This window comes from Vitis vinifera, chromosome 19, assembly GCF_030704535.1.
Source record: "Vitis vinifera cultivar Pinot Noir 40024 chromosome 19, ASM3070453v1".
Lineage (NCBI taxonomy): Eukaryota > Viridiplantae > Streptophyta > Magnoliopsida > Vitales > Vitaceae > Vitis > Vitis vinifera.
The window spans coordinates 7,301,796-7,320,270 of record NC_081823.1 but is presented as its reverse complement, the minus strand read 5'-3'; the positions used below and the strand labels follow the sequence as shown (position 1 = coordinate 7,320,270).

The 18,475-nt window shown below is 36.4% G+C and overlaps 2 protein-coding genes across 2 annotated transcripts; one reads left to right on the top strand and one right to left on the bottom strand.

The window, feature by feature from the left end:
• Positions 1–1,394: 1,394 nt before the first annotated feature.
• LOC100258858 (indole-3-acetate O-methyltransferase 1) lies at positions 1,395–4,217 on the top strand. The gene is made up of 4 exons (XM_002277131.4): positions 1,395–1,624; positions 2,099–2,515; positions 2,732–3,007; positions 3,511–4,217. Exons 1-4 carry the CDS (start codon positions 1,508–1,510, stop codon positions 3,862–3,864), a joined length of 1,164 nt encoding a protein of 387 aa, XP_002277167.1. The 5' UTR covers positions 1,395–1,507; the 3' UTR covers positions 3,865–4,217.
• Positions 4,218–6,025: 1,808 nt separating this feature from the next.
• Positions 6,026–17,443, bottom strand: LOC100253708 (protein HOMOLOG OF MAMMALIAN LYST-INTERACTING PROTEIN 5). Its single transcript, XM_002277151.4, has 6 exons — positions 17,216–17,443; positions 16,994–17,094; positions 16,226–16,335; positions 7,558–7,633; positions 7,231–7,371; positions 6,026–6,940 (listed from the first exon to the last, which is right to left on the bottom strand). Exons 1-6 carry the CDS (start codon positions 17,307–17,309, stop codon positions 6,182–6,184), a joined length of 1,281 nt encoding a protein of 426 aa, XP_002277187.1. The 5' UTR covers positions 17,310–17,443; the 3' UTR covers positions 6,026–6,181.
• Between the last annotated feature and the right edge of the window lie 1,032 nt (positions 17,444–18,475).

Sequence of the window (18,475 nt, the reverse complement as noted above, 5' to 3'; positions counted from 1 at the left end):
TGGTTTCCCTGACTAGCTACACTAAGCCAACAAACACTAGAAGCTAATTAGTAGTTTAAAAAGGGCTTTAGCTACAAACCATACCTTGATTTCTGGGGTCTGATGGTGGCGGGGGGGTTTAAATTACGGAATAATGAATCATCATTTGGCCTTTAATGGATCTCTTTCTTCTCCATTATCTCCATTATCTCCATATGTATGTCTCCTCCTTTTTCTCCATACCTTTGTTTGGTTGAAACTATTGCAACATGACCTCTTCATCATCACTTAAGCCTAAAGAAATACACATCTTTAGGGTTTATGATTGTCTTTTTTTTGCCCCATCACCTTCCAATTGACATATGTTGTATATGTATGCTTAGTTTATCTCGATTTGTCGTTAATGATTATCGCCTTATTTGTTATTTTAATTAGCACCACATCAAGTTAATTATATAATGTTTAAGTAGGACCTAATCACCATTTGAATTTCATAATACTGTCAAATATAATATATATATATATATATAATAAGGAAAAAGTTCTTAGCAAAAAGTCGTTTCTATACGTTCATATAAAAAATAAAAAAAAACCATAAAATAAAAATTAAATTTATAAAATACAAATTTTAAATAGCTATTTGGATTTCATACGTTCAGATATTATCTTTTAATAATATAGATACTATCTTTCTCCTTTTGATCGATGAGTATAAAAAATCTGAACTATTTTTAAAAATTCCTATTTTGTGTTATTTTTATAAAAGTATATTACTTACCGAAAACATGTTTTTTCCTATATGGGTTGCATTCGGGATAAACACAATGCATGCATGCATGTATGGTAGAAAATTTACATATTTTGTAAATGATTTTATTAAAAAAAAAATAACTATATTATTCCAAAAATATAATACAAATTTTAATATGACTTGTCATCCGTAAGAAAATACTACTAAAGCACATCCTGATTTTGCAATTCGTTTATGTTCTTAGCATCCAAGAAATTAATTCTCTTTTCATCAGTTGGGTGGCAGTGAATTTCCTAGAAGAAAAATATGAAAATTCGTTTATGTTCTTAGCATGCAATCACTTTCTTTTTTTTCAAAAAATAAAATAAAATTAATTATTTAAATTTATTTTATTTTGTTTGGGCATTTTTTTGGCAATTACATCTAAGCAGATAACACAAGATTTTTGGTAAATTCCAGAAACATACCTTACATTAGTATATGCTAATTACATACGAAATAATCTAATTATATAATTTTGGTAATTATATGTAAGCACACAATACATGTACGATGTATTTAGGTTTATTTTTTGGGAAAGTCCAAAGCAAACAATCAGCTGATTTTTTTCTTTTTTTTTTTTGGTAACTTTAACAGAAGAAAATCTCGAAGCCTTCAAAAGTTTCTATATATATTCGACTCTTGCCTGACCTTTTCTCCACCCCATACCCATAACCATATACACCCACCTTTCTTCTCATTTCTGATCACCATATAAGACCAGAGACCCACTGACATATGGCTCCAAGAGGAGAGAATAACATCGTAGTAGTTCCCAACATGAAGCTCGAGAAAGTGTTCTGCATGAAGGGGGGCAATGGAGAGGGCAGCTATGCCAATAATTCTCAGGCTCAGGTCCTTTGTTTGTCTTCATTTTCTCTCCTTTTTTCTGGGTTTTCAAGGGTTTTTTTTTTGGTCCATCCATGTCCACCAACCAGAAAACTAAATTTTCTTGGGTTCTACTAGGGCTTTATGGGTTGGTGCCAGAAAGATTAAAATAGCATGGAATATTTAGAGTGTCCACTGTTTCATGCTAGTTATTCACTCCATTTTCAAGCCTTTTGTGGGCTTTTTTTTTCTCAGATTCTTTTGCTTGATCTATCAGAAAAGTATCTCATGTTCAAATAGGGTTTACTGGTTCCATGGGTGGGTAGGTGACACAGAGAAATATGAGGCAAATATGTCAACTCTTACATGCTCTCTTTTTGTCAGAACGTGTTCAGATTTATGTCAATGTTTTTGACTCCATAATTTTATTCTTGTTTTTCTTTTTAAATTTTATAATTATACAGTTGAATTAAGTCTAACACAAACCCTAAATATATGCAGGCGCGACATGCTCGATCCATGCTTCATCTTCTCAGGGAAACCCTAGATGGAGTGCAACTAACTTCCCCAGAAGTCCCCTTCACGGTGGTGGACTTAGGGTGCTCCAGCGGCAGCAATACAATCTTCACCATTGAAACCATCATTAAACATATGAGCAAGCGATACGAGGAGGCCGGGTTCAAGCCACCGGAGTTCTCTGCGTTTTTCTCCGACCTCCCTTCTAATGACTTCAACACGCTCTTCCAGCTGCTCCCACCCATAGCAGACCCTGGAGTGAGCATGGAAGAGTATCTAGCAGCCAAAGGCCACAGATCATACTTTGCAGCAGCAGTTCCTGGCTCTTTCTATAAAAGACTCTTCCCTTGCAGATCAATTAATCTCTTTCACTCTGCATTTTCCTTGCACTGGCTCTCTCAGGTAATCATCTTTCCATTTTATGCTATTCATTCTTCCACCTACAAAGTTTCATGCTTACCCTAGATAATCATGATAATAATAATCTAGTTTGTTCCCGAGGATGATTGTCCCACTTACTATTTTTAAATCGAGTCCCAAAAAATTTTGGATTTTTCCAATTATATTAATTAACTTATATATACATACATAAATAATCTTAATTATAACATAATACAGGTGCCGGATTGTGTGGTAGACAAACAATCAACGGCTTACAACGAAGGGAGGGTGTTCATCCATGGTGCCAATGAGGGCACAGCTAGCGCATACAAGAAACAGTTTCAGAGTGATCTATCCGGGTTTCTGAGATCAAGGGCACAGGAGATGATGAGTGGGGGGTCCATGTTTTTGGTGTGCCTGGGTCGCACCTCTGTGGACCCCACTGACCAGGGTGGGGCCGGACTCCTCTTTGGAACCCACTTTCAAGACGCTTGGAATGATCTTGTCCTAGAGGTAATCATGCCCATTCATTCCCCATAACTTTCAACTTGTGTATCAACAGCTCACCCTAAGAAAGAAGTAATCATTCCCCGCCGTTGGATTGTAGTCCAGTGGCTCATCTGGCCATCCACTTGTCCGACTGTGTGTCGGCAATATGATAAAGGAATGGCAGGTGGGTCGGCCGAAGTGTTTGACCAGTCTGGTAAAAGGACAGGAAATCCGTTTCTAACCATCAGATCAAGATTGATCAATGATAGAAAAATTCAGTGCATTGTACGTATTGAATCGATCCTGCGTCTCAATCAAAGTCCTCTGATCAGGATAGTACGGTATTATAATCAACACATCGAGCGAACCCATCTAATTTGAAACTGCCATAGGGCCTTCCTTCTAGGCCCATTAACCTTTTGGGCCTTATCTTCGATTCTCCTTTTCATTTCTTTTGTAGTTTAATGGAGTGGATGGAGGCTGTATTTTGATTATTATTATTTTAAAAAATTTATAAATGACAACAGGGCCTGATTACGAGCGAGAAGCGTGACAATTTCAATATTCCAGTGTACGCGCCAAGCATACAAGACTTCAGGGAGGTGGTTGAAGCCAACGGGTCATTCACCATTAACAAGCTGGAAGTATTCAAGGGAGGGAGTCCGCTGGTGGTCAACCAACCTGACGATGAAGCCGAGGTGGGTCGAGCCCTAGCCAACAGTTGCAGGAGTGTGGCTGGGGTCCTAATCGATGCCCACATAGGGGAGGAGCTAAGCAAGGAGCTGTTTTTAAGGGTTGAGCACAAGGGGACAAGCCATGCAAAAGAAGTACTAGAGCAAATTCAGTTCTTTCACATAGTTGCATCTCTATCTTTTGCCTAGAGAGAAAAAAATACAAAAAAAAAAAAAAAAAAAAAAAAATGCATGTATACAAGAGAAGGGAGAAAGGAGGGCCTGTAACTATTTTTCCTTTCCTTACTTTGAATCATTTCTAATGCTTAGAAAGAGAAGCAAGCACACCCAAAAGAGAGAAGAAGAAAAAGGGTCGATGGGCAGTGCATAAGACTTGTTCTCTCACTTTTGTGTGTGCTTGTGACTTCTTGCTCCCTTGGGTCCACACTAAAGGGTAAATAAAAGCAAGTAAACCCTCTTTATTTCACTACCTTTATTGCTCATCATTGTGTCTGTATATGTGGAGTTGTAGGAATGAATGAAAGGGTTTCCTTTTCCACCAACATCTACTCAGAGGCCATTTGATTTTTAGGTTTTCTTCCCTGTTTTTTGTTGGAAAGGTGGGGAGGAGGTAGACAATGGCAGTTAGTTCAGTTATAATACTTCAAAAAGAAGTTTATCCTTCTTTTTGAACAACCCTTTGTGTTGGGGTTGGTGAACAATTATCTTTTCTCTCAGCAGGGTTGTGCAGTCTGCTAAATTTCAGCCTCTAACAAGCCCTGTACTGATACCTGAAAAATATCAACCTTGGGTGATAATTGCAATATTAAGTTCAACATAAGGCACAAGTTTTAGACCACCTCTTCTATATTTACAAATCACAGAGGCCCATGTTTATGGAGAAATCCGCCATCAAGTCAAGCAAATCAAAAATGGGGAAAAAGCAGCAGCAATAGAGTTTTTTATACTTGAGTATGTGTTGGTATTTCTCAGTCACTCTCCAAAATACATGGGTGTATGAAATCCGATGATGTAATACATGCAAACAAAATATGACAATACAAACCTCTTTCCTTAACCTGAAACCAATTCTTTTCTTTTTTCTTGCTTATATTACTACTTTTCTCTATCAACTTCCTCAAACTTCCCTAGTTTCTCTCCTCGGTTCTCATAGAAACTCTCTCAATTCGGAGTTAAAATCTGCCCATCTTCAATTAAAGATGGGTAAACTACATGTGAACACAGTCCCAAACTCAGGAAACACATAGAACATACCCCTTTAATCCAAAGGAAAATTGACACTTTTCTCCATAGAATGGTTAAGAAACCAGGCTGTCGGCCTTCTGTTAGAGGAGACTTTAAATCATCACCTTCATCATAGGCCGTCTTTATGTTTTAAACTAATGCAACCTCCATCTAAAGAAACAGCTTAATTCTCCAACAATGAAAATTAACTGTCATAAATAAGTTTAAGCAGACTTGGATTTAACTCTCATCAATCACAGAGAAACAAAAAATAAAAACATCAGGGACACATCTTGATATGGTTCCCCATGTACAATATGGGAAAGAATAACAATAGTAATGCTGTTGCAGTACATGTAAATAGCTAATAATAGAAAGTGATCACAAAACAAATGCAAAGAATAATGTGTACAAAGCAAATGGGGAGTAAACGGATGATGACACATTATTTAGGATCCCGTCATTTTGTAAGGGCGTTTGAGCCTTCTAATAAATGCTTTTTGCATCCCTCGGTCAACATCACAGCATGGTGCTCGGGCAAAACGAAGACACAGCATGCAATCTCATGCTCCATGAATAGCAAAAGACTGATGAATGGAGACTGCAGAGGACGCCTAGACCTAGAAATCTAAAAAGATGATCCTACTCACATGAACAACTTTTCAAAGCTGGAAAACACCAAATGGAAAAGATTAATCCCGTGAGGTTTCCAAATAACAAGAACTAATAGGTTCCTCCTGGTGAAAAAATATGTTCATTAGTACTTTGTTCTGTTTCCAAATAACAAGAAATAATACGTTCCTTATGGTGAAAAAAATATGTTCATTGGTACTTTGTTCTCTTGGTCTTGTGTCTCTCAACTGGTTATTTTCTTGATTTGACTGAGTCAAGGTATCAATGCATGCTCTAGTTGTTTTCTGTGCTTTTTCTTTAGCCTAACATCTTGTTTACTTGTCTTGTAACCCCCTTTTCAGTTAAGGACCTGTTATACATTTTAGATTTGCCTATCAAAAGAAAGGGGAGGTTCCTGTTGACAAAGCTGACTTACATCTACTATTCCTCAAATTCATAAGCCCAAAGACAGATTCCACCATACACAAAACTGTAAATGAGAGATACATAAGAGTTTGAAAGCAAATATCAGTAACTTTCATTCACATAAATGTGTCAACATGGGAAACTGTATTGTGATTTATGCAATATTATGATTACCTTTACAAAGCAAAACCCAAAACAAATAAAAATAACAAACAGAATCAGGACCCGCTCAAATGTAACAAACTTACTGGCCTGCAGATGGTTTTGTCAGCAATTCAAGGGATTTTTTAAGGAAGTCCACTGCAACTGATACATCATCAAATGCCAAAGCCCCAACCGCAAACCTTGCAGCCTTGTGTGCCTCAGCAATTTTCTCTGCTGGTGGCTGGTAATTGCTGTCATATTGATATGTTTGGGAAGAACTTGGTGCAGGCTCTGAAATGGCCTCATTTCCGCCGCTTGAATTGTATTGAGCAGCTGATGGATAACTTGAAACAGGAGCTGACTGGGGGGAGTATGAAGCATCCGAGCCTTGATAATAAGAAGGATAATGAGATGGGGCGGCTGGAAGGCTGCTCTCAGTGAAGCTCGGGTAAGACTGGAAATTAGGATAAGAATAAGATGAGGGTGTTTCATGAGAAGGACAATTTTGTGGCAATTGCTGCTGTGGTTCTTGTGGGTAGGGTTGAGGGTGGTATGGCTGAGGATAACTAGAATTTTCAGATCTGTTAGTCGGAGGTGGTGGATGAAAATCATGGGAAGGATAATCAGCACTACGGTAAGAGGGAGGTGGTGGAACATTTGGAGGCAATGGTGGAAAACTTGTAGGAGGAGGCGATGGTGTAATATTTGTAGGGGGGGGTGATGGTGTAATATTTGTAGGGGGAGGTGATGGTGTAATATTTAAGGAATGCTGGCGGCTCAGACTACCATTAAATTGAGGTGATGGATCAGATTCTGGTCCTGGATTGAAAGATGGACCAGTTTGGCTAGGCCCAAGATCCTGCAAAGAGGAACATTTGGAAATTACATGCAAGCAACTAAGATTAGAGATTATATCATTTACTGAAAACCACTGGTTTTCAGTAAAATGTCGAGATCACAAGGACCAAGAAAAGCTGAAAGGATTTACACTTTTTGATTTTGAAATCTCATTTTGGATAGGCACAGGAAAGGTTTCACTCTCAACAATTAGGAAAATAGAATCATCTTTTTTCTATCATGCTTATTTAGCATCATGTTGTTCTTTTTAAATAACTGAAAAGAAAGTGGCTTTCAAGTTTAGAATCATACATATGCACCACTTGTGGTACTTGTTGGTAGTGATAGATCATTTTCATCAACAGGAGGGCCTGGTTGGGGTTTCCTTCCCTCTTTCAAAGCTTTCCTAATATCAGCTGCTTTCCATGCTGCATACTTCTGTTTCTGTTCAAGCTGTAAAAGGGGACCAAAAATATGTTAACTACCTAATAAGCCAATCTCCAAATCAATATTCAAAATAAAAGAACAAAAAAAAATTCAGACACTGCCAAAACCATTCAATGTCAGATGCTATAAACCTAAAGCTTTTCAAATAAGTGGGTTATTATAAGGAAATCGATAGCATGGTCAAGAACTCACATCAGGCTGAAGTTCACCAAACTGATTAAGAATCTCAAAGAAAATGCTTGCAGCATAGAAGGTTTTTGCAGTATTCCTGTAACAAGCAGAACAAATTTAATTTCCAAATAATTCTGTACAATAATCTACTTCTAAAAAAAGAAAAAAACAAATCTTTGATCTCACAAACAAGACAAATCAAATCTCCAAAAACTAATATGCAAGGTGATCATGATCAAAGGCAAATGAACTGACTCGATTCAGATGATGAGCTGCAAGTTATGAGCCCATGAGGGAAACAACACTACTTTTATGAAGTAGAACCCATTAAGTCAAAACATGATGGTCATAGAAACTACAGAGCAAGTCTTATTGTTACACACAAAAGAAGAAAGAAGACGGGAAAAAAAGAAATAAAGAGTATCTCTCTCTCAGGTTAATGAAATGCTTTTTATCTGTGAGTAAAATCATTTCATCAACCTCTGATGGGCACATAATTTTACTCCCTCCCTCGAAAATCATTTCATCAACCTTTAATGAGCACCCTCCCTCTCCCCTGAAAATCATTTCATCAACCAAGTTTTCCCTCTCTCCCTTGAACCATCTAATTTCCCTCCCTCCCTCCCTCAAAAATCATTTAATCAACCTTTAATGGGCACTAATTTCCCTCCCTCTTTGTGCAACCCACATAAATGAGAGTACATAAAGGATGCTAACAGGAGGAAAAACAACACCCCAAACACTGAGCACTTCCCACAACCTTAATGTGCACTTCATTTCCTGAATAAATATACAACACCCAAAACACTGAGCAGTTCCCACAACCTTAATGCGCACTTCATTTTCTGAATAAATATACAACACCACCCAAAACACTGAGCAGTTCCCACAACCTTAATCTCTCTCTCTCTCTCTCTCCCCCCCCCCCCCCCACAAACATCGAGTAGCTCCCACAACCTTAATGTGAACTTCATTTTCTGAATAAATATACAACACCCAAAACACTAAGCAGTTCCCACAACCTCTCTCTCTCCATATATATATATATGTAAGACTAGAAAAATGGCTAACAAAAATGATGGGGTGCAACCAACATGGTACATAAAAGGCACAACTGATTTAAAAACAACACCCAAAAAAATATTGAGCAATTCCCAACCAATCAATAAGGTCAAACAAGGAGCTAACATCTATGAACTAACAACACCATAAGATGGTATAAAAAGAAAAGACTTCTATATATATATATATATATATATATATATATAAGACTAGAAAAATGGCTAACAAAAATGATGGGGTGCAACCAACATGGTACATAAAAGGCACAACTGATTTAAAAACAACACCCAAAAAAATATTGAGCAATTCCCAACCAATCAATTAGGTCAAACAAGGAGCTAACATCTATGAACTAACAACACCATAAGATGGTATAAAAAGAAAAGACTTCTATATATATATATATATAAGACTAGAAAAATGGCTAACAAAAATGATGGGGTGCAACCAACATGGTACATAAAAGGCACAACTGATTTAAAAACAACACCCAAAAAAATATTGAGCAATTCCCAACCAATCAATAAGGTCAAACAAGGACCTAGCATCTATGAACTAACAACACCATAAGATGGTATAAAAAGAAAAGACTTCTAGTGATTGCTCCGAACATTTCACCCCTTCAAAAGTTATGAAATTATGTTCCTGCCAAAAAGCCCAAAAATAAAGCATAAGAAGCAGCTCTCCAAGATTTTCCCCCTTTTTCCTCATGAAGCTCCTATGCCAACTCGATAAAATTTCCTTCATTGTATTAAGAAGCATCCAGAAACACCAAACATAAAGAACAACAAAACCCACAAATTTCTTACGTTCCATAATGAATAAGAAGATGGTTAACCAATTCCTCTTTGCATCCACATAAACAACAACAATTTGCCAAAGGCTATCCTCTTTTTCTATTGATCCAAAGTCAAAATTTTGCCTCATAATCCCAAAAAAGAAAAACCACCTATGCAGGAGCCTAAGAAACCAAGTTCCTTTTGAAGAAACAAGGTTTCACCATTCGGCGACTCCATGATCGCATAGAAAGATCTAATAGAAAATTTCCCACACTTCGGACTCTCCCACAACTTATCATCTTCTTCCCTAAGCCTCGGCCCCTCATGAAGCCTTGTTCGTTAACATATAACACTATCCAACTACTAATCTTAGGAATCCCCAAAGAAGTAGGGGTTCAATGCCCTTCTTGTTGGGATTGAGCCCCAAAAAGCAAGATTTGATGTAACAAAGTTAGATTTCATTGTCCCCTTGTTATCCCTTTTATGCATTGATATTGATTTGACCATTCAACCCATATCATTTTCATTGTACATGACTTTAGTGCATCAAGAATTGCACAGAAGATACAAGTCATGGCTTCTTTATAGAATGATAAGTTATTCATAATCAGTTCATGGATTTGAGCAATCCAATAGAGATTATAGTGCATTACCTCCTAATTAGAGGGATAATTTGTCTTGGTTGTTGGGATGTAATTCTTGTGGTAAATGCACTAGTGTGTATGGTTACATATTGAACAAGACTTACTGTGAATCATGACGTAAAGCTATCAGATTGTCATGATTCACCATGTTATTATGTTACATAAACTCTTAACCTTGAGAAGATATTGAGTCTATGCTGAAATTAACATGAGACTTTGACCTATGGGTGAGACCCTAAAGTGATCATATATCGCTACGAATTGATTCACTATTGATGGAGTTTGTTGGCAACAAGTATTCTCAATAAAAGCACCACGATATTTGATGGGATTAAAACAACATATCCTCTTGGGTAATCCAAAGAACATATGACAATAAAATTTGTGGCCGCAGTAATTTCTTTAGTAAAATTTGACATCTGTTACCTGGAACTAGAATATGTTAGTTGGTCACATAATATGTGAATCTGTAACTCAAGAATTGGAGAGGTAATCTTAATGGGTTGATAGTACTACCCTGTTAAATTACGAACACCAATTCATGGGGAGTTTGCATGTCATGACTAGTAAGTTATAGACTTGAGCTTTGTCTCGTCATTTCATAGGATACTAGAGTGCGGTTGACTCTCTTTGGTAAAGTGTTGAATCAACTTAAGAATTGGATTCTAAAGGAGCCAACATTTTCCTATGGGTCTCAATGGTCCCTACTTGAGCTCCTTAATTCATGATGGCACACTATTTTGGGTGTATAATTCATAAGTGTGCATATGGCATTTTGGTAAAAACGTGAGGATGCATTAGATCTTATGAATGGTTCTTTCTAGATTGAGTTGATTATTTAATTAGAGTCCATTAGGACTGATTAATTAATTAGGACCCAAGTGGGTTGAATTATGTGACCAACAGGGTAACCTATATAAACCCCCTCAGAGATTAGGATTTCAGTCTTGCACTTCACTTTTCTGAAATTCTAGAGAGAGGAACCCTAGTCACCCTCAAGGAAGAAGTCCACCCTTCTCTTGTTTTAAGCATCCATGGAGGGAGAGGTCGGGTGGAAGAGCACCAAGTGGATGAGCTCCACAATGTTATCTACGGTTTCAGAATCTTCCTCGACGTCTTCATCAGATGGAAATAAATCTAAGAACATCCAAATCACAGGTATAATACTTTCTCCTCTAGATCTAGTATTTTTATAGTTTTTATAGTCATAGGTTCCCACTACTTTAGATCTAGAGAAGTTGAGGAGAGATGCATGCACCCTATGTGATATAGGGTCAGAGAATGGAGCAATCCAGAATTCCCAAAACCTCCCAAAGATCAACAAACCAAGCCTCTTTAGAAGCTGCAATAGAATAAAGAGAGAAAAGATACACATATAAGCAAGTATCCACATCAAACATCGTTCCCAAACTTCTTTCTCCTACCATTACCCATTGCAATTTTGACAATAGTTTGAAACTTTCCGCTAACTTCTTTTGAATGCTTTACATAAACGAATTTATAAGTAAAGATTAAATATATTAAAAGCGCCAAAAAAAATAGCGTGCACAGGCATACACAATATATACTAAGGCACTAAAAGGTCAACCAAGCTAAGTGGTCTCCCCACCTCACTTACATAAACCAACTCGAGACACAACCCTCCCTTTGTGGAAGGAAGACAAATTTTAGGTGCAATGTTGATAGCAAATGAGGTAGTTGATTCAACGTTAAAGAAGAGAGATTGTGGGATGATGTGTAAGCTTAATATTGTGAGTTTATGATCATGTGAATTAAGACTTTTTGCTAGCGATTCTTGGCAAGATGGGTTTCGAGCAAAATGGATAATTTGAATAAAATGGTGCATCTCTTTAGCTAATTTCTCTGTTTTAATTAATGGCTCTCCTATTGGCTTGTTTCAAAGATCAAGGGGATTGAGACAATGACCCTTAGTAGATTGCTCTTGAAATCTCGGGATGGTGGTTATATTTCAAGATTCAAGGTTGGGTAAAGAGGGGGTGGGGTGAAGAGACATCTCATTTCCTTTTTGTGAGGCCTCTCAGGAGCAAGTCACTTTCTTGTGTTGGCTTCTCATATGGTTTGAGGCTATGTTGGGGTTGAAGATTAACTTGGAAAAAAGCGAGATGGTTCTAGTTGGGGAGGTGGACAATGTGGAAAATTTGGCTTGCAAAATTGGGTGCAAGGTGGGAAAGTTGCCTTCTTCTTACCTAAGGCTTCCTTAGGGGCTCCTTACAAGTCGGTGGCAATTTGGGATGGGGTTGAAGAATGGTTTCAAAAGAAGCTTTCGTTATGAAAGAGACAATATCTCTCAAAAAGGGGGAAGACTTACTTTACTTTACAGTACTCTTGCTAGTTTACCAATATATTTTATGTCTTTGTTCACCATGCCAAGAATTTTTAGGTTTAGATTAGAGAAGATTCAAAGGGATTTTCTTTGGGGGGGAGGGGCATTATTAGAAAACAAAATGCACCTAGTCAAGTGGTCTTCTGTTTGTAAAGTAAAATGCACCTAGTCAAGTGGTCTTCTGTTTGAAAAGAAAAATCGAAAGGAGCATTAGGTGTTTACTCTCTTTTTTTGCTTAATAAGGCTCTTCTTTGCAAATGGTGTTAGCACTTCTCTAGTGAAAGAAATTCATTGTGGAAGAAAATCATAAAGGGAAAGTTTGGGGAGGAAGAAGGGGGCTGGAGGTCAAGAGAGGTCAGAGAGGCCTATGGGGTTGGGGTTTGGAAAGAGATTGGGAAGCAGTGAGAGTTTTTCAATACAAAGATTTCCTTTAAGGTGGATAATGGGAGTAAAGTGAAGTTTTGGAAAGATAGGTGGTATAGTGAGCAACCCTTATGTGAGATTTTTCCTTGTCATAGTTTTAAAAGGCTCAAGTCGCATCAAGGTGCAAAGTAGTCCTGAAGCCTGATGCGCAAGGCGCACCTAAGGAGCGGGCTTTAGTGAAGTGAGGCGCACCCTAATTTACATATATTTTTCCCCTATTTTTCCTCCTCTTCTTCGTCTTCTTCACTTCTCCACTGCACAGCTTAGGCTAGGGCAAAATTTGGGAGAGTTGTCCAGTTGAAAACAACCAGAAAAGGTGGTTGGAAGGGAAAAGAAGGCCAAAATGGCGTCATTTTGGCCTATTTTTTATTTTAAAGGAACAGGCTCCAAAACGGCGTCGTTTTGGCTTGTTCTTTTTAAAAAGATCCAAAACAATGTCGTTTTGGACCCTGCTCTTTTAAAAGAACAGTCGTTTTGGTCACAAAAAATTAAAAAAAAAAAAAGAAATTAGGGCTTCTCTCTGCCCTCTGCAACCCGACGTCGAAGAAGAAGGAGAAGAAGGAGATAAGGGATCGAGGCGCACTTATGGACTGTGTCGCGCCTTGCGCGCCTAAGAGGCGTCTTCTTGAAGGGGCATCACCTGCCTTCAAGCGAGGCACCGGAGGGTGGTGTCACGCCACCGCGCCTTTCACAACTATGTTCCTTGTTTGCTCTTTCAAGTTCAAAGGAGGCATGGGTAGCTGATTTTTAGGAGCAAAATGGGGAAGAAGGAAATTGGAACTTTTATTTTGTTAGGAATCTAAACGATTAGGAGTTGGTCATTATGGAGAGGTTTCTTTCTAAGCTCCAAGGACAAAATATGAAGCTGGAGGAGGATAGAGTAGTGTCGAACGAAGATAACAAAGGGGCCTTCTCTGTAAGAAGGTTTTACTCTTTGTTGGAGACAAATTATTCCACTCCTTTCCCTCTAAAGATAATTTGGAACTCATGGATCCCTGTGAAGGTGAGTTTATTTACTTGGAAGGCTTACTATGGAAAGGTTTTGACGCTGGATCAGCTTTAAAGAAGAGTATGGAAGTTAACTAACAAGTGTGCTTTGTGCAAAGAGGAGTTGGTGTTCTCCATTTTTGGTGTTCAATGGGTTTTATTTGAGTCAGTTAGGGAGACTCTCCTAGGGTGGCATGACTTTTTTGTAGATAGAAGGCGTATTAAGGCTTGGAGAGCTGCTCCTCCTTACATTTTCTGGACGATCTAGAAGGAAAGAAATAAGAGATTCTTTGATCGTGAGGAAGTGTCTAATCAAAGGCTAAAGAGTATTTTCCTTAACAATCTCTCTATGTGGGTTAGGGTGTATATAGGCGGTGGGTATACAAAAATGGTTGACTTCTTAGATTGGTTGGGGCTTAGATGAGGGAGGGAGTATTCATTGTGTGTTCCTTCTTTCCTATTTTTTGTCAAGTATACTTTGTATACTTCCTGTGTACTATTGTGCGCTTTTAGCACTTTTTAATACATTCTCTTACTTATCAAAAAATAAATAAATAAAAGAACACCAACCTCCTGGTTACTCTCCATATTTCCTACAATAATCCGCCTCTAAAGGTAACCTTCTATAATAACACTCACTATAATTTTAATTCTAGTTTCACACTCCCCATTAACCTTTTATGAATGCTTTACATAAACCAACCCCATTGCATCCCTCCTTATATAAGAACACTAACCTCTTGGCTCCTTCCAATATTTCCCTATAATAATATGCATCCAAAGACGAACCTTTTTTACAACAAATCTCCAAAACTATTTTCCCAATAAGGCTTTATTGAGAGATGATAAAACTTTGATACCAAGACCTCCTTAGTCAGTTAGTTTACCAAATAGGGTTTCTTTTTAAGAACAACACCTTTCCAAAGGAGATCATGTTTAATCTTTTCAAGCCTCAAGCACACCACTATAGAGATAACAAGCAAGAACATGAAGTAAGTGAGGCTAGAAAGAGTACATTTTAACAAAGTGAGTCTCTCACCCTTAGAAAAAAATCATCATCTCCGTGAAGCTAGTCTTTTGCAAAGCTTCTCCTCTACCACCTCCCAAAAGACTAGCTTCGTGGAGAAGACAATTTTTTGCCTACCAAAATTTGTTTGCTCTTTTGTAGATTATCTTACCAAAATAGGGCCCACCTCAAATAAGTCATCTACATATCACAAGGCTCACAGAAAAGGAGGATGTCATTAGCAAAGAGAAGATGCAAGAAACCTCCACAAACCACGCATTCCCCCCTAAACCCTAAAAAAGGACCACCATCCTCTTGCCTTCTTAGAAAAAGATTAAGGCTTCCATCGCCAAGACAAATAATAAGGAGAGAGGTGGTCTGCCTACCTTAAGCACCTTGAGCTCAACAAAAAACTTGTTATCATGCCATTGACCCATATAGAGAACCTCAAACTTGATATACAAAAACCTTTTCTCATAGAACTCTTTAAAGAAAGACGACACTTCATTCTTAAGAAAATCTCAACAATATGCCAAAAATCCATAGAAAGCCCATGGGCTAGCCAACAAGTAACAAAGAAGTAAACAAAAAAATTACTTTGTCAAGGAAAACCACATTTCAGTTCTATGATAAGCTCAAGCCATCCTCATTCCAACCATTTAAGTTAGCTATGAGAACCACTATCCCCCACCATCAAGGAATGTAAGGTAGGTTGACATAGAGCACTTAAAACACTGTTACAACAATCATCAACGTGAAATAGAACCAAATATTTCTTTTTCTAATATAAATGAGTTAAGTGATTCTCACCACATAGTTTCTGGTAATGAACTATTAAGATTGAGATTCCGCTATGTATTGAGATTTTTATGGTAAGATGGGTGGAACTCTAGAAGATCCAATTGAATAAATAGATCAAGGTGACTAGTGCTAAAAACATCCTTTATGTCATATTAACACTAGCTCCTCAGATTTTCCCAAGCAGTGCAGACAAACTCTAGACGATCCAATTTGATAAATAAAGTGAGATGATCAGGACCAGAAGTATCGTTTATTTTATACTAGCACCACCTCTAAGAGCAAACTAAATACATCCTATGTTACACCACTTACAACAACAAACAATCCGACAAATAAAAGCCCCTTCCTGCAAGTTATTTCTCCAAAATTTGTTTATGATTTATGGCTTTGTGCCAGATTGTCAAATTTGAATATTTGGGTAACATACAAAACACGTAAAAAAATTAAATTATAAAAAATAATAATAATAAATAAATAAAACTGAAAAGGAAAATCATAAATGGATCCTCAATCAGCACCTCACACTTTGAGCCATGTGCCTCAAGGAATTGAAGCCTCTACAGTTATATTAGAGGTGAGCCTCAAGGCACAACCTTCAAACAATTTTAAAACCATCATACATAAGGTAAAAAGTTAGACATACAAATCTGCTCGTCCAGCTCGATCCTGCTTGTCTGCTCTTGCAAAAACATTTGAGGCAAATCCTTCCAAGTGCAAGTGGTCGTCAGGCCCCAATTTCAATGCCTTCTTATCCTGTAAAAGACCAATAACAGTAGACAGAAGTAAGGTGCAAAGGCTATACAGATTTCAAGTAATCACTAATGACTAGTACCTTTGGGCTCCATATATATGATGCCTTGGCATTTACCATAGTGGAAATACAATTTTGCAAGAAAATTATTAATTGCAAATATCAGAAATTCCCACTACAAAGATGCCAAATTTGCACCTAACCAGAACCATCACAAAATAAAAAGAGAACAAATCATTAAATGGTAGGTGTTTCTCATTGCAGACATACTTACTATAATCAACAACACAAAATATTTCAAAACAGGTTACATTTGAGCATCGAAAGAGGTCTCAAGAAACTAGTCTAAACAGCTTTAATACATGGACTGGCTAAAGTATTTACCACAAATCTTGGGAATCGTTGAAATTGAAAAAAACTCACGAAATTTCCCCAACAAAGAAGTCAAAGCATTCAAATATTTATAACACGATTAGTCAAAATTTGTCCAAATTCCCAATTTTCAATCTCTTTCCCTCGAGTTTCCCAGCTACCAAACAAACACATTTCATCAAACAGCGTAAGAAAAATAACGCATCCCTGAAAATTCAAAAAAAGAGCAAGAAAATTCCAACCCAAAAAAAAAAGGCATCCTAGAAATATGATATAGAAAAAATAGACCTTTTCTAGCTGTTTCATGAGGGAAATGAGGAGGGAGTTGGTGGTCTTGGTACGCTCGCCTTGAGGAATTTTCAGCCCTCTTTCCATCGCATATAATCGACCTGAAAAAATTGCAAAAGATTTGTAATTAAAAAAAAAAAAAAAAACAGAGACAAGGAATTGAAGAATTAAAGGCTAGGGTTTATAGGGAGAGAGAAAAAGGGAAGAAGCTGAGGGAAATACAGTAGTAGGCGACGAGGGGTTCGTGTTTCTGCAACTCATCGGCGCGTTGAAGGTAGGGTAGAAGGAGTTTGGCAGGCTCGTTTTCGCTGGCCATCACCCTGCTTTCAAAGACTGCTTCTGCTTCAAGGAATTTTGAGTTGATCTTTCCTTATTGATCACAGCCTCCTCTTTTTAAATTGTCTATTACTTCAACACGACGTCGCTTTTGTACGGATCCTTTGCCCCAACCCAAAAAAGAGGGAGATAAAATATGAAAATAGATTTAGAACTTATTCGGAAACTCCTTTTTACAACAGTTTTACTTTTTAGTTTGTTAGAATAAAAAATATAAAAAATATGTTTGGAAATCAAAAATCGTTTTTTATATTGTTTTTAGTGAACATCTTTCAATTATATTTTATTATTTTTATTACTAAAATTTTAGATATAAAAATTATATTTAAAAATATTAAAAACATGTTAAAAATATTTTAGGTTTCTAAATTGATTTTTATTTTATAAAAAATCATCTTAAAAATTATTTTTGATGATTATTTTCAAAAATAGTTATCATAGTGCCCTTACAAATTTTGTCTTTGGAGTGAAATTTCAATTTTCAAAAATTAAAAATAATAATAGTCCTTTTATAAAATATAAGAACTCTTATAAAAAAAATAGACTTATTTATATTTTTTAAAATATAATGTAATAAAAAATTAATATTTATACTTTTTAAACAAGTTATCATAATCATTATTCTTTCAATATAGTTTATTTTCACCTTTTTCTATTTTTAAAAATAAAAACATAATACCTTTTTCTATTTTTTTTAAAATAGAAACATAATCGAGATATATTTCCTATGTTTTTTTTTTTTTTTTTAACTAGAATAAGAATCAACGTCTTGTTTTCATTTTTCTTCCCATTAAATAAAATTGAATTTGGTAATTATAATATTGTGTTTAGATGATACTGAAATGTAAAGTTAGAATGATAATTTGTTGTCATTTCAATGTTAAGTAAAAATGAGATTAAAAATGAAAAAAATAAATTACCAATAATATTTATACATATTATTTAAATTTTTTTTTTATTTTAAAAAAAATCTCTGATTGTATATAGTTTAAAATAATTTTTTATTTTCATATTAATTAGTCAAAACCCATTTTTTTCTTATTTTAATAAATCTTGTAGTTTTTAAGAATAATATGAAATTAAAAAAAAACCGGTTAATTAATTATAGATTAAATAGAATAATTCAAAATGTTATCTTCATAATTA